A 14,838-nucleotide genomic window follows, 5' to 3' on the forward strand; every position below is an offset into this window, starting at 1 on the left:
TGGTGACAAACTTGCCTTTTCTACACTAAACATTGCACAACACTCACAAGTGCATGCAACAATCCAAGGCTGCAGCCAGAACCACAAACGTCCCAGTGCTCCAAGTGATTTACATGGTGCAATGGGCTTCCTGGCTCACCAGAAACTTCAGAGACCTGAAGAGAGTGTACATTTACCCCGTGCTCAGGACTGAACAACAGAACTACCACTGCCCACAGAGCCTGAGGAGTTGTGGTGGTACCACCTCCCAGCAAAGCTCCCGTGAGCAGCACCAGCTGCCCAGCTCCCTCTCGCCTGAATGGGCAACGCGTATCAGGAACACGGAGGAGACAAACCAACAACAACAACCTCAAACCTCATCATGTGTCAGCCAAACACTTCTCATAGTTGAGGCTGACTGTTGTCACACAGCTACGACTCAGCTGAGGTCCTGAAACACGGACTTTAAAGCTACTGCATTCCACTTCATACAACTGCAATTCTAACGCTGAAATAATGAGTGTTTGGAATTGACCTGCCTTGCTTCTTAGGCTTATAAACTGCCTAAACCCTCCAGAAACAGTAAATTCTGAGCATAAGTCAGACAACAAAGATAAGATGCTTCGATGTGCTTTCAGAAAACGTTTTGTGTTTAAAGTTTCAACTTATAAGGTGACAGCAGATGTTCTGAAGTGTACTTTGTCCTTACAAATTCATCACGTTTTCCCCCATGAAGGCTCTTGCTTCTTTGCTGCATCCTGTGACTAAATTCAGAAAAGCCACATATATATATACACACACATCAACAGATAGATACAGTTGAAGAGAAAAAAGTTTCGCAACCGACCCACGTCTACTCTTAAACAACATTACCTTCCTCTCTTGATAGGGATTTTATCTTCTGAGGGTAGCTCTGACAAAGATCTGTGAATAGCTGGGACAGTACTATGATTTTCAGATAATTCCTATCAGTTATCTAGCTGTATTGGAAAAAATCTTTGTTGTTATGCTTCCATTAAAGGTTGTAAATATGTATTTTTTTTTTAATAAGCCAACCAATGAGAAACAAAACTCTTCTTTTTTGAAACTAAGCAGTTTTAGCAAAAGAAATACCGAATATGTATTACTGATGTTCCACACGACAAAAATACCTACATTTTGACCTGCCACCACTTTTACCACTTGGGGTTTAAAAGGACACATTTTAACATCAGTGAGAGAAGAACAACTACAAGTTACGAGAAGCCCCTTTCCCAGTCCCATAGGCACTTTATCAGATCATATCTTCCCCATCTAGATTTGCAAGGCAAATCTAGGGTTGCTCTTCTTGAGACCAGAATAAAACTCCCATAGACTTCAATGATGCAGGATCAAACCCATTCCCTTCTTAACAGGTTCTCTCAAGCAATTTTATCCTAATTTTCTACCCTGTGGCTGAATTCTAATGTTTGCAGAGGCAAGCTCTTTAAGTGGGAAAGCAAGGAGCAAAATTGCAGATCCCAGAAGCAAAGGCAATCAGCAGTGAAGAACAGAGCTATTTTACCTGCTGGGCTGGGGGGCTCATTTCATCGTGGGCAGAGGGGGGGAGTTGAAACAGCAAAGAAAGTTAAAATACAATGCTGCTCTGGTATCCTTTCCACTACTGCTGCAATTGATTTTTTTTTTCTTTTTTTTCCAGGCATATTCTGATTCCTGTATTTCTATGCTGAAAAAAATTACTGTTTCAAATATGCCCCATCAAGTTTCTCCAGTAAAACTACAAAATTAATTTAGACTTCTGTGTGCTGCAGATATCTTGCTGGACTCTCCCCACCCCCAAACACACTTGCCCCAGCGTGGCTTTCTTACCATGTAATCAAAGCAAAACTACAGCCGTGCCTTATGCCTTAATAAATTACAGGAATACTACGGTCCTAAACTTTACATAGCTGGTTTTACTGAATCTATGTCATGGATTGCTGAACAACAGAAAAGATCTTTCTCCAGAAAGCAGCCCACCACTACAACACAGGTCTTCCCCACTCTGCACACACAGCCCTACTTCTGCTGACTTCTTCCCTGCTCTGTGAACAATCACCCCTTTAACTTTCAAACAGAGTGTGATTTATTAAAGCAGATCACTTGGCAGCAAAGCTCTCCTGGCTTGCAAAAATATAATCAGGCCAGTAAATTTAGTTGTTTTTTTCATAAACCTGAGTCTGCATGCATTTACCCTCTTAAAAAGAAAATACAAACCCAGAAACATTTCCAGTACAGCTTGCTCAGACAAACTCCAGACACCTTCTTTTCTCCTTCTACAAGTCCACTGCACCTCCAAGTAGGCAAGATTAAAATTATTAAAAACCTGCATGAATTAAACCCCTTACCTTTTAAGGCTCTTTCACCCTTCAGCGTTCACCCATTGTGAAAAACTCAATCTTTAGCAGTTGCAGCCATGCACACACACACACACAGACCCACAGAACAGGGCTTTCTTCAGCTCACTGGTATTTCAAGTCTTTCATGTGATATCTTTGGCTGTACTTGCTTAATTCATTCCTGCTGCTACTCAAAGGAAGTCAAGCCTAGCGAGGGCTGGCTCTACAGCAATCACTGTAGATATTCCTGACTAACAGGACACGAGGGCTAATCTCACCTTATAGGCATCAAGAATGTAAATATATTTCACAGCCAACAAATTCCTAAACCTTATGAGATAAAACGTACAAAATGCCCTAAGACACAGTTTAACAAGGGAGTTACAAACACTGAAGTTTTTGCTAGAGAACAATACTCTGTACCCCAGCGATGCTTTTGGAGCTCTAAGGATGGCTATTTATCATGGACTGTGCATGTTCCCTTGCAGTAGTTACCATGAGAACACAGCAAACAGGATTTGAATATAAATTGCCATCTAGAGATGTGTTGGTTTGGGGTTTTTTGTAGTTAAAAAATAAAACTTCCAAAGCTTGCTGAAGTACACACTTTTTGTTCACATACATTTGCATGACAATGCTTGCAATTCAAATACACACAAGAAGGAAGAAAAGCCAAGTTCTTTGCTTGATATTTATAAAAAGCAAATACTTCAGACTTGGGATCAGAAGTTGCAGTTCCACAAATGTCCATCTGTGTCAAACAATCACATATGAAGGAACTCATAAAACACAAAAAATTCATCAGGTGGCACAAAATGCAGAACTATTGCAGTGCCTGAAGTCAGCTGGAGGCGGTAGGATGCTCTGCTGCTGACAGATCAATTGCTGCAGCAGTCAAAATTCTTGTCACTTCTAAATATTACACTGAACTACACAGCAAGCATTGCACTTTAAAAATATCCCATCCCTAGACATTTTATTTTTCCCCATAAATGTTCTGGTACTCTTCTGTTTGCTCCCCATGTGTCCCCCACACCCTGCTCACAAGAGGACACCACCGCGGTTACCATCCAAGATCCAAAACTGACTCCTACCGAACAGTATTTCTGGGAAACTTGGCAACTGTGCACGTACGTGCTGGAAAACATGCAAAAATCTGCTTGCCTGCACTGCCTGGTGTTTGATGCAATCTTTACAGCACAGCGTCTGCTCCCTTCCTGGCAGCACCCCATCTCAGCTCTCCTTTCCCAGCTTTAAACACCTCAATTTTAAACTCCTTATACGACGGTCACTGAAAGACAAACCCTAATACACTTAGCAAAGGGATGCCTTGTCAGTCCTGCTTAGTAAATAACAAACCTTGATGAAGAAGAAGGACATGCCTGTCTGGGTGATTGCCTGGAGAGAGGAGTGACCTACTTCAGCCCAGCAAGCAGTGACACTCTGAGATGGGGACAAAGGGACAACTCAGTGCTCCTGGGCAGCATAAGCGACACGCTGCGCCACAGGAGTGACGGGAGTGATCCTTCGGAGGCGACACAGAAGACAGGCACTGCCTGTGCAACACGAAACTCCTTGCAGGAATCATCTTGTTCTTTCAGCCAGGGATTCATATCCATATGTAACATCACTGCCAGCACTCTGCAAGCAGAAGTGATTGCTTTCTTCACACCCACTCTCCTTATCACTTTTACCTATGGAGTTTTCTAGTGCCTGACCTAATTACTCAAGTGATGTGCCAGAAAATGATGCAGCTGGGACATACTCCACAAGTCTTGATTTGAAGCTATGTAATTCTGCAAAACCCAAGGCGACAAGATCCAGGTAGCTGAATTAAGCCGCGCTGGCTTAAAGCCGATGCCACACCTTACGACTGCGCCTTCCTGATTACGAACAATAAAGCCCTATGAGCTAGTTAGAGGGCTAAGGATAAATAGTCTGTATTTGGCCCCGTGCACTTGTTGGCCTGTGAGATCAGGACAACATGCAGTGTCTTTGGGAAATGGTTGTTCTCCTCCCAAAGGATGAGCCTGAACAGCAGTTCCCCAAGCCTGACCCAGGCTGCCCCAGCAAGCCCGATCTGTGCTCAGAGCCTGTGGCTCTGCCTCCTCCAGAAGCAATGACAGCAGTAATTGGCAGCTAGAAAGCTTCCTTAAAACAAGTATTTATTGAGAACAACTGTGATTAAAGAGATTTTTAAAAACAGGCAGTAAGGATCTCTAATACATGAGCTGCTTATGCAGCTGTAAATTAATATAGACCTTAACTTTCGACAGATAGTACCTCATACACCCAGTAGCTGTACCTGGGCCATGTAATCTATTCCCTTTACTTTCAAAGTATGACAGAGTAGCTATTAACGTGACGATCGGGCTTTCTATTCCCTTTTTCTTACAGATCGCCAGTCAAATTAACCCTGTCAACTGCTAGGTCCCAGTACCAGAGAACACTGCAGCTTCACTACAGAGGGGCTACCCCAGGGCTCTGCAACCAAATGAGGAAACCATACAGACACCTCCATTTCGGGCCTAACACTTTTCAACTGCTGGGCTCAGCATCATTATAAGCCCACAAAGGCATCTACTCCCCAGTAAGGGGACCCAGAGTCTGCTGAGTGACTGAGCTTGGTGCATAAAGCAAAGTACACAGTGAAAGTTGTGGATACAACTGCAGTAGGATGTGCATAGGAGTTTGAAGCTGGACCACTTTATTAAGGATTTTTTTTTTTTAACTAAAGACTTTAAAAAGTTTTAACCAGATGCTTAGCAATCCTGTGCTGTATAGCAGAATATCCTTGAAGCTCAGTCTCCTTCCCTGTATCTTTCAAGGTTTTATATCAGTGCTGTTCTCAATGCAGCGGCATCAGACTTGCACTGTCCTCATCCGTATTTCTGCAAAAAATCTCTCTATAAGGCAAACTCAATAATTCACACAGTCAAGGCTCAACATGACAATATTGCAATTCCAGCTGGACAACCAGTTCACACGCTGCATGCACTGAGCTTGTACCTGCTCCACACCCTGCACACAATCACCCTCGCAGACAGGGCCAAGCTGTTCTCTCGCTGTTCCTTTCGTACCGCGTTCCTGAGCTGTGCTGCTAACTGGTGTTTATGCTGGTATCATGCTATACTTACCTTCAGAATGATTCAGAGCTATTGTAAGAATAACAGTTTAATTCAGACGCCAAGCAAAAATAGGTTTGCATCTTATTTCGTATTAGGGGACATACTGCTTGCTATTCCAGGGTGTCTCATGGCTATTAATGACCTATGACTCAGAGTACGTTGCAAGTGCCAATAGCCATACCTTGATTCCTTTAAATCTCTCTGTCACCAGAAGGGTTGTTAGCAATCGTATTGCCTTGATAGTAATTTTCCCAGAATGAATATGCAGCATGATAGGACTCCTAAGCAGCAGTAAGCCTCACAGAATTTATTACAGACCTTTCTCTACCAGTCTTCCTTTGAATTGTAATGATATTGTTAGTTTCACTTTTTCCTGTTGCTCCCTGTAACCCCTACCCTGCAGTAGGTTTACAATACAGGTTTAATTTTGTCTCATTTCTTTATCTTACTTAATTAAATTTTAAGATTAAAAAGATTAGTATTAAAAAAACATGCAGAGAAAGAGAATTGCCCCTTCAGAGCCCAGAAGCTTCAGAGAAGGCAGCTTTTATCTTGCCAGTAGCAAGACCATCACTGCAACAGAGGAATGAGACAAACAGTAAATGAGCAGAGACCCTGCATTCCTGTTCAGGCACACACCAACACAGGTTTTCTTAATTAAAAAAAAAAGTTATATTCTCGATTCTTGTCTATATCAAATTTTTAATGCCAACTCTAATGAAGCCAGGATTTTGCCCATCAGGACCAAACAGACTTAGGTCTGTAACCAAAGAGAGTGGATGTGCCTAGCTATGTGCATGAGAGAAGAGCCACGTCTGAACTTATTGAAGTCTCAACAACAGGGAATTACAGAAGCAAGCTGTAATAATCGAGATTTTAAGAGACCAGTACAGATGAGGCCATGCACATGCTGGAGGTGGGGGCCACTTGCAATGATTATGCTATTATGCCACTCACTATGATTATATCAATATATTTTCTGAAGAGAAGGGAACTTGAGAAGACGCTTAAGCCAACGTGCCTGAGGCTGGCTCCTTCTGGCCAACAGTAAAATTTCTGCCTCTGAAGAAGTTTGCATAGGAAGTTCAAATCTTAAATGTACCCTCTACTGTCTCCTGAGCGGCACCAAGGCTTAGCAACTTTATTAATAGCTGCAAGCTGAAAGAAACATTCAGCTGACAGCTGTAGCAATGGCTATAGCTTGTTTTAGAAATACAGTTGGGGTTTTTTTGTTGTTTGTTTGTTTGTTTGTTTTGTGGTGGTAGTGGTGTTTGGGTGTGGGATTGTGTTTTTTTGGGGGGGTTGTTTTTTGGGTTTTTTTGTAGTTTAAGGTGCACAAAAAAGGATAGATGGAGACCAGAAAAGCCAAGGCTGCAGGGAGAAATCATTATTGTATAGAACAGGAGGCAGGAAAAGAAACATGAGACCAAGAAACAGAGAAAGATATGTCAAAGTTCAAAAGGATGAAATGATATGTAGTTCTGCAAGCTGCACTGAAGATAAGGGGAGTTGAAGAGAAAGAGCCTTCATTAGCAGAAAATACTCATTAAGCATACCAAGTGGAAAATCTTCCACGTTATGACTAGTTCAGAACGGACTGAAAACTGTGAAAACAGACACACTGATTGTTCAGGGGTCTCCCAAAGATTAATGGGTCCTCTGTTCTTCTGTCTGAGGCCTGCTCGCTGAAATGTCTTGTGACAAAAGGTCATGTACTCTGTTCGCTCCCTTTAGGAAATTGCTCTAATGAGTGTGGATCCTGCTTTGGTATGTAAATGTTCAGTGGTTTGCTGCATATGCTGAGTTGTTTTTGCTGGCCACTGTAACATATTTTCAAATTAAATTTTTGATCAATTAAAAAATCAAATAATTGCTGTAAATTATCACATCTCTCATCCAACGTGAATATACTTTAATGTCTAGAAGAGCAGAGGAACTATTATCTGCTGCACGTTCTGCTTTTCAAAGGCTTGAATTTGTCTTCCATTAGCTCAACCTCATTCACCTATAGAATTCAAACATAATTCCAGAGCAAAACAGCTCTCAAACACCACTTTTTCCCCTTCAGATTTACGCAGGATGCTCATTGAAAGGTCACCTATTCATACCCAACCCAGACAGCAACAAGTAGCTTGAGAGACTTCGTTCCTGATAACACAACTTCTGCTCTCTCCTTGCCAAGTCTCTCTGGTCCAGCTCTCCTTTAATGCTGCATATTTCAAAAAAACCCAATTAAAACAACATCTATTGTCCCATAATTTGTTATTTGGCAAGCACTGTTTAAGTGCTTTTTGAAGAGTGACATTTTACCATCCATATCGCCATCACTGCACAGTAAAAACTATGGACAGAAAACAGAGGAAAATGCTCAGTGAAGGTTCTTCCTTTCTTTCAATCCCAGTTTCTCCGTTTCAGCGGCTCATCTGAATGTTTCAAGCAGTTATGTTTCTAACCAACCCTGCACAGTGAGTCACGTATGCAGTAATCCCCGGTAGTCCATGCACAGCTAATGTGTCTCTGAGCCATGCTAGTTCAGAGCTATGCAAACCGACTCACCTTATTTTCCTTTGTCTAATTGAAAAGAAGCAACAAGTTGTATGACAGGATAAACTATGAAATGTTAAACATGATGTGCATCCACAGAATCCAGCTGAGCTACAGAGGAGCCAAATGCTGTTCATGTTCCTGCTTCTATACCTGAGCCATTGCAGAAGGAGCAACACCAACAATGTCACAAGATTGGCACTAAAAATCACAGTGCCCGTGAGACATGGTGAGGAAGAAAGAGCAGTGCACAGTGGACAAAACTTAAGACAGTGAATCCCAAAAATGCATTTTAATAACACTTCCCTGAATGAAGAGAGCCATCAACAATTCTTATATATGGCTTTCCTTCTCATTTTCCATCAAGTCTTCTACCGAATCAGCTGCAACAGGTAAACTGTGTGACCTTTTTAGCTACTCTTGTTCTTCATATGGGACTTCCTATTTAGTAAAGTCACTGAATCAATTAAAATTTGCAATCAAATTAAAGCAAATGGAAAACAAGGACAAACATTTTTGTGTAAGATTTCAATTACATTTTATACATACTTTGAAAGGGATTGTCTACAGGAATTTCCCAATCTGTTGGTGCATGCACTCCTGCAATTAGTTGTGGTTTCCTGACTGAGACAGTTTTAAACTCCTTCTGCTTGCACAGCTGCTAATTCTGTGAGAACTTTGTTTTAATGATAGTAAAATATATGTGCAGATACAGTAGCATATGCCAAATTTGTCAGGGATGGAGCATTCCATCGGGAAAAGACTGGTAAAGCAACAAGGAACATGAGAGTGGGAACTCAGTGTTTTCCTTGCTAAGGAAATACAACAAGCACCTGGTTCTTGACTCATCCATAGCAAACCTTTGTAACTTTGGAACTGTGGAGATAAGACTTACTTGGATACAAAAGGACAAATATGGAAAATGTGCTAGTTATTGAAATTCTTCTTACATTCCAGTGGCAGCAGGTGGGCTTTACATGGGTCACAGAGCTTCCAGGCAGAAACATAAGCAGGGAAGGAAACAAGGTTTTCAATACTGCTGTCCCTCAGTGACCAGGAGCTTTGCCACACACACACACAGAGGTTCACAGACCCCAGCTGCTGGCCAAAGCACTGTCAACCGTGTGGGTTTGGCTACCTGGTGGCTGCACACCTCAGAGCACCAAACACTTCAGGATGCAGAAGCAGGTCTTACTCACTCCCAGGCTGTTCCCTCTTGCTAAGGTGCCCACAATCCACATGTTATTTGACACACCATGAGTAACAGCACAAAAGCACAGTTAACAGTTAGCAACTGAAAACACCTAAGTCGAGGATGCACTGGCCAGATAACACAAAAACCTGCAATGAAATCAGCCAGGTTTGATGTGCTCATGTCGAGACATGCCAGAAAAATGTAACATATAAACAGGGTTTACAGTGAAGTCACCTATTTCTAAGTTGCCATGTGAAAGCCACAAATCAGATTCATTAGCATCTCTTTTGCATTTTTGACATAAGCAGACCATATCTGAATAGTGGTCTAAACAGCCAAAACCAGATACATAAAACCCCAGAATACCAGGACCAGGCTAACAATTACTATACCATTACAGCTTTCTAGAGAGACCTCCAACATATCTAAATAAATACTGACAAATACAAACTTTCATTATCTGTGACTCAAAAGATACAGTAAGCCTTAGTTTCCAAGTCTGCTTTAAAAACATAATTCTGTAACAGAACAAAACAACCAGCATGAAGACACCTAGAGTTGTACAGAAATTGAAAGACTAAGAGTCTGAGGACAAAGAGTCGGTCATTCACACCAGTTTTGCCATATGCACCACCATTCACTGCCTCTAATGATTTAAAAACAAACTTTGCAGTTTTGACATTTTCTTCCTAAAAAGGCTTTCACAGAGTTGTCAAACATGCAGCACAGCCTTCTACCTTCCTTTTATAACCACCCCTAGAGCCAGTAATTTATCAGAGTTGTGAGCAATGACTATTAAAAAGGTGCCCAAAGACATGGCCCACGTGCAAAAATAAAAAAAAAAAAATCAAAAGCCTTTCCTGGTGCCTTCCCCTCGCAGAACCTTTTACAAAGTCAGTGAAGAACACCATCCTCTGCTTCACACCACAGTAAATAATCAGAAGGCAGTGAAGGATTAGTCCTGAGATGTACAGAAAACAGGGGTGCAATTTTAAATCTTACCTTCTGCACGTTGGGTTTGATGCACCGAACAAAGAAAGGATTTGAAGAACTCAGCGTTGCCATTAAAGAGTGAAGAGATTCCTAGAAGAGAAGTAGAAAGAAGACAGCACTTCACAAACCGACTTTTTATACAAGCAACATACTCCGGCAAAAGCTGCTGCAGCTTCGCGTTGCAGACAACATCTAACTGCAACACCTAGTGGTATACACCAGAAATTACTGTACCATGTACTGTAAGCTCCTGCTTGTGAACATACAGAATCAACACATGCACGTTCATTTCTTCCACCAGCCCTTGTGATCAAAACTATCATCACTGTTTTACAGTGAACAGGATATACAGACTGATATGAAGAAAACTGCACATAAGGAAACACCAAATTGGAAAGTTGCTGTTTCAGGGAGCTTTTGTATGACTGCTTAACACTTAGGACCACATTCCCAAATTGCTAACCTTTAGCAAGCCAAAAGAAACTGAAATATCCACAAAGCCAGATTTCATCTTTCTATTTCAACCACCCCATACCCACTCATTTCCCATTTTCCCTGCCATCAGCAGCATTTTGTGCACAGGGAGTTCCTCTCCCCTGTGCGGTTTCAACCTTTCTTGCTAAAAGACACTGATAACAAATGTAAGTCAACGAGGGAGTCGAAAAAATACTAAAAAATTCTGAAAAAGGAGTTACTTCAGAATACAGTAGACATTGTTTTATCAATACTACATTTTAAAATTACTCTCCTCCTGTAATTAACAAAAATTAACAAAAAATGGTAAAGAAAACACATCTTACTGAAAGACAATGCTAACAGCTTTAAGCAGTTCCACAGTTATTTCATGCCATAGCTAACTGCATTTAACAACAAAAAGAGAGATTATAAGGTTCAGCTAAAAAAACATAGAAGAAAACAGAGTTTTTCCTAGTTTTAGAACTCTGAATGACCCAATGCACATTAGACTATCAGTTGTCTGAACTCAGCCTGGAGATAAAAATCACAAAAATCCCTCAGTCCTTTTATGATGATTACTTTAATTACACATCCGCCCCTTTCCTGCCTGAGCTGTCATTCCGTATCTTACTCCAACTTGCCTCATTCTGTACCAGTAAGTATGAGAAACCACTTTAAACTGAAGCCTTGCATTTACTTTGCAGAGATAGAAATGACTGTATGAGGGGAGCCCAGGCTCTGAAGAGCCTAGAAAGCTAACAATGGTAACGTTTCACCCCTCAAAGGTGGCACTGCATGCCAGGCAGCAGAGAGAATACAGAGTAGGCTGCCAAGGAGATGGAAAATTCACTTTTTAAAGGAGCAACATTGTGTGTCCTACCATATGCTTTGGAGTGAAACTGCCTATGGCAGTTTGTTACAACAAATTCTTGCTTTAATCTGCAAACCAAGAGCTTTCTTGATGATTAAACATGAAGTGATAAAGGCAACAGGCAGAGTTGTGGCTGTGCACAGGAGCTGGTACAGACCAAAGGGAGCAAATGGTGAAGTGACTGGGAACATAAATAACAGTTCTTGGTTTGTCTGCCTCTGCCTATGGACCAGGACTCAGGGTAGCAAACACCAGACAGTCAGAAGATACAAAACCAAATACTTTTGTGTATTTACAGCTTCAAAAAGCAAAGGTTTCATCTGTATTAAACCTGTGTGAACATTACAACTGTGGACAACTAAGCCAAATCTCTCAACACAGGCTGCTACTTACAGAGACTGGACAAGTTGGTCAGTCTAAACAAAATTATTTAACCTATTTTTGCATTCATCTGTGGTACAGACAGCCAGATTCTGCACAGTGCTGCACGCCTCTAAGTCACTGTCAGGTGATGAGCTAATCTGAAGTTTGCCCTGCTTTAAGCATTAGGCTGAAACAGATGGTATCTAACCTCAGCTGTTCTGCGTGCACACCCAGGCCTGCACTAGGCAGGCTGTCAAATTAAAAGGAGAGTTAAGTAACTTATCACGAGAATAAAACTGTGAAGGCAAAGTTCTTGTCTTCAGTTGAAATGAGATGGACTAATCCCTGGAAGGCTTTAAAACATGGAAAAAACCCCCAAGCTAATTCTTTGGGGGCGGCATGATGTGAAGGTCAACCTCTCGCAAAGCAGCCCAGCTGGTTAATGGTCAGTTATTGCAGCTCTAGGCAAGAGGCAACAATGTTCTGATTTCATGTTTTATCATTCTTTATGTTTTCCAGGGGCCCTGATGGAGAAGAGAAGGAACTCTATGTTATGTTCTACCTTGCAAAGTGGGTGCAAAAATATGGTCAATTTTTATACAGTAACATCTTAAGGGTCTACTTTGCACAGGTACAAATGACTAAGTGGAAACAGTACCTTCTGCTACCCCAGAGAGTTAGCAAATGTTACCACCTCACCACCAGAAATGGGTATTGTCTGAGACGAGCAATGGTAGCACAAAGTGAGCTGTCCAGGAAATAGAACATCAGTGCTTTTTAATAAAAGACACTGTGTGTGCCCCAGCATACACTCCTTGCTGTTCTGTCCAACACTTAGCAATTGTCTATTAGGATAAAATCTGCCCTCAAGAGATTCGAGTCTGCTCCCTTTCTTAAAAAAAAAATGAATGAATCGTACAAATGCATATTAATTCAAATAAAATGAAAGACAACTAATCCAGACTTGTACTCATGCAATTTTGAAAAGGTTTTGTGCCAATCTTTCTCTTTTAAATAATTTTCAGATAGACTCTATGCTAGATTTCAATTTGGTGTCATTTTTGACGAGAGATATAAAGCCTCATGAAAAAGGTGTTTAACAAAAATGCTTTCCAAACTTTGAGCTAAAAAGCAAGCCAACACCTTAATGAGGTATTTATTCAGTACTTATTTTTCTTAGCATACGGGCACTGCTGTAAGGCTTCATGCGATTTTGTGGCTGGTTTTAGAATAGAAAGAAAAAACAGGATGAGAGAGACCAACTTCATAGATAAGCTTTAAAATAAGGACTAATAAGCAAGTGAGAAGTAACAGGAGTTTTGTGCAGATGGTGTGATGCAAAGGTTAGTGTCTGAAGATAGCTAGTACGACCAATCAGTTGATTAGTAAGTGTGGTTTCACAGAAGAGACAGCAATGTTTTCATGCTGAAGTTTTGCCTGTTTTAATCTGCAACTGTTCTTTACTGCACAGAGTTTATCTATTACTGATTAGCTACACGGCACAGACAACACATTAACTAACCTTGAACTGGAGACTGACAGTGGGTTTTCGGTGCTTGCTTCCACATTTAAGAGTGTCTTGATTGCTGCGACTTGAAACATGTTCAAATAGGTCATAGATGAAATCAAGACTGAAATGGGAAAGAAAAAAGAGTATCTCTAAAGTATATCTTAACAGACTATGAGGTTTACCACTCTAGAATGCAAAGAAAACACTGTCCCTTAGAAAGCAGCTCCTCCATCCAAAAAAACACTTACTGATTCTTACTGATTTTGTCCATAATCCTTAATAAGCAATAGATTTTGCCTTTGCAGAATTTGGGGGGGTGGGGGGGAGAAACAAACTAAACCAAAGCAAAGAGATTCTTTCTTCTCTACTCCCAAGACATCATTAGGGAAATGAAGTCCTGGAGTTCTTATAGCATTTTACTCCACACACTCACCCAAAACTCCAGCTGACTGTAATGGGAATGGTACCAGAACAAAGATGAAAAAACAAGACTTCCAGCTTGTTTGGGGCCATAGCACAAAATAACCACCCACACGAGCCTCGCTGTCAGATACCAGCTGTGTGTGCTGTTTTCTACCTGTGTTGGGTTTGCGTGGCCAGGTTTTGGTAGCAGGTGGGGAGCATAGGGGTGGCTTCTGTGAGAAGCTGCCAGAAGTTTCCCCCATGTCCAACACAGCCAATGCCAGCCGGATCCAAGACGGACCCACCGCTGGACAAGGCCGAGCCCATCAGCGACGCCTCTGTGATAACATAATTAAGAAAAAAAGGGAAGAGAGGAAAAAACCCCAAAGCACTACACTTTGCAGCTAGAGAGAGAGGAGTGAGATGTGAGAGAAACAACTGCAGACACCAAGGTCAGTTAAGAAGGAGGGGGAGGAGGTGCTCCAGGCGCCAGAGCAGAGATTCCCCTGCAGCCTGTGGTGAAGACCATGGTGAGGCAGGCTGTCCCCCTGCAGCCCATGGAGGTCCATGGTGGAGCAGATGTCTACCTGTAGCCCATGGAGGACCCCACGCCAGAGCAAAGTGGATGCCTGAAGGAGGCTGTGACCCCATGGGAAGCCCGTGCTGGAGCAGGCTCCTGTCAGGACATGTGGCCCATGGAGAGAGGAGCCCACGCTGGAACAGGTTTGCGGGCAGGACGTGTGACCCTGTGGGGGACTCGCGCTGGAGCAGCCTGTTCCTGAAGGACTGCACCCCATGGAAAGGACCCAGGCTGGAGCAGTTCAAGAAGAACTGTCGTTCATGGGAAGGACTCACACTGAAGTTCATGGAGGACTGTCTCCTGTGAGAGGGACCCCATGCTGGTGTGGGGGAAACGTGTGAGGAGTCCTCCCCCTGAGGAGCAAGGTGTGATGAACTGACCGCAACCCCCATGTGCCTCTGGGGAGGAGGAGGTGGAAATCGGGAGAGAAGTTAAGCCCCGAAAGAAGGGAGGGGCTGGG

The 14,838-nt window shown here is 42.2% G+C and overlaps 1 protein-coding gene across 1 annotated transcript in view; it reads right to left on the bottom strand.

Annotated features, from left to right (window-relative positions):
* The window catches only part of LOC104523656 (unconventional myosin-X), a gene marked incomplete at both ends in the record, with an annotated part of 60,812 nt that overhangs the window by 34,106 nt on the left and 11,868 nt on the right, over nt 1-14,838 (bottom strand). The window contains 2 exon segments of the mRNA XM_029084579.1: nt 10,206-10,286; nt 13,409-13,517. Of these exon segments, the coding sequence (XP_028940412.1) occupies nt 10,206-10,286; nt 13,409-13,517 (190 nt within the window).

The sequence above is a fragment of the Antrostomus carolinensis genome, unplaced genomic scaffold (assembly GCF_000700745.2).
Source record: "Antrostomus carolinensis isolate BGI_N321 unplaced genomic scaffold, ASM70074v2 scaffold11704, whole genome shotgun sequence".
Taxonomy (NCBI): domain Eukaryota; kingdom Metazoa; phylum Chordata; class Aves; order Caprimulgiformes; family Caprimulgidae; genus Antrostomus; species Antrostomus carolinensis.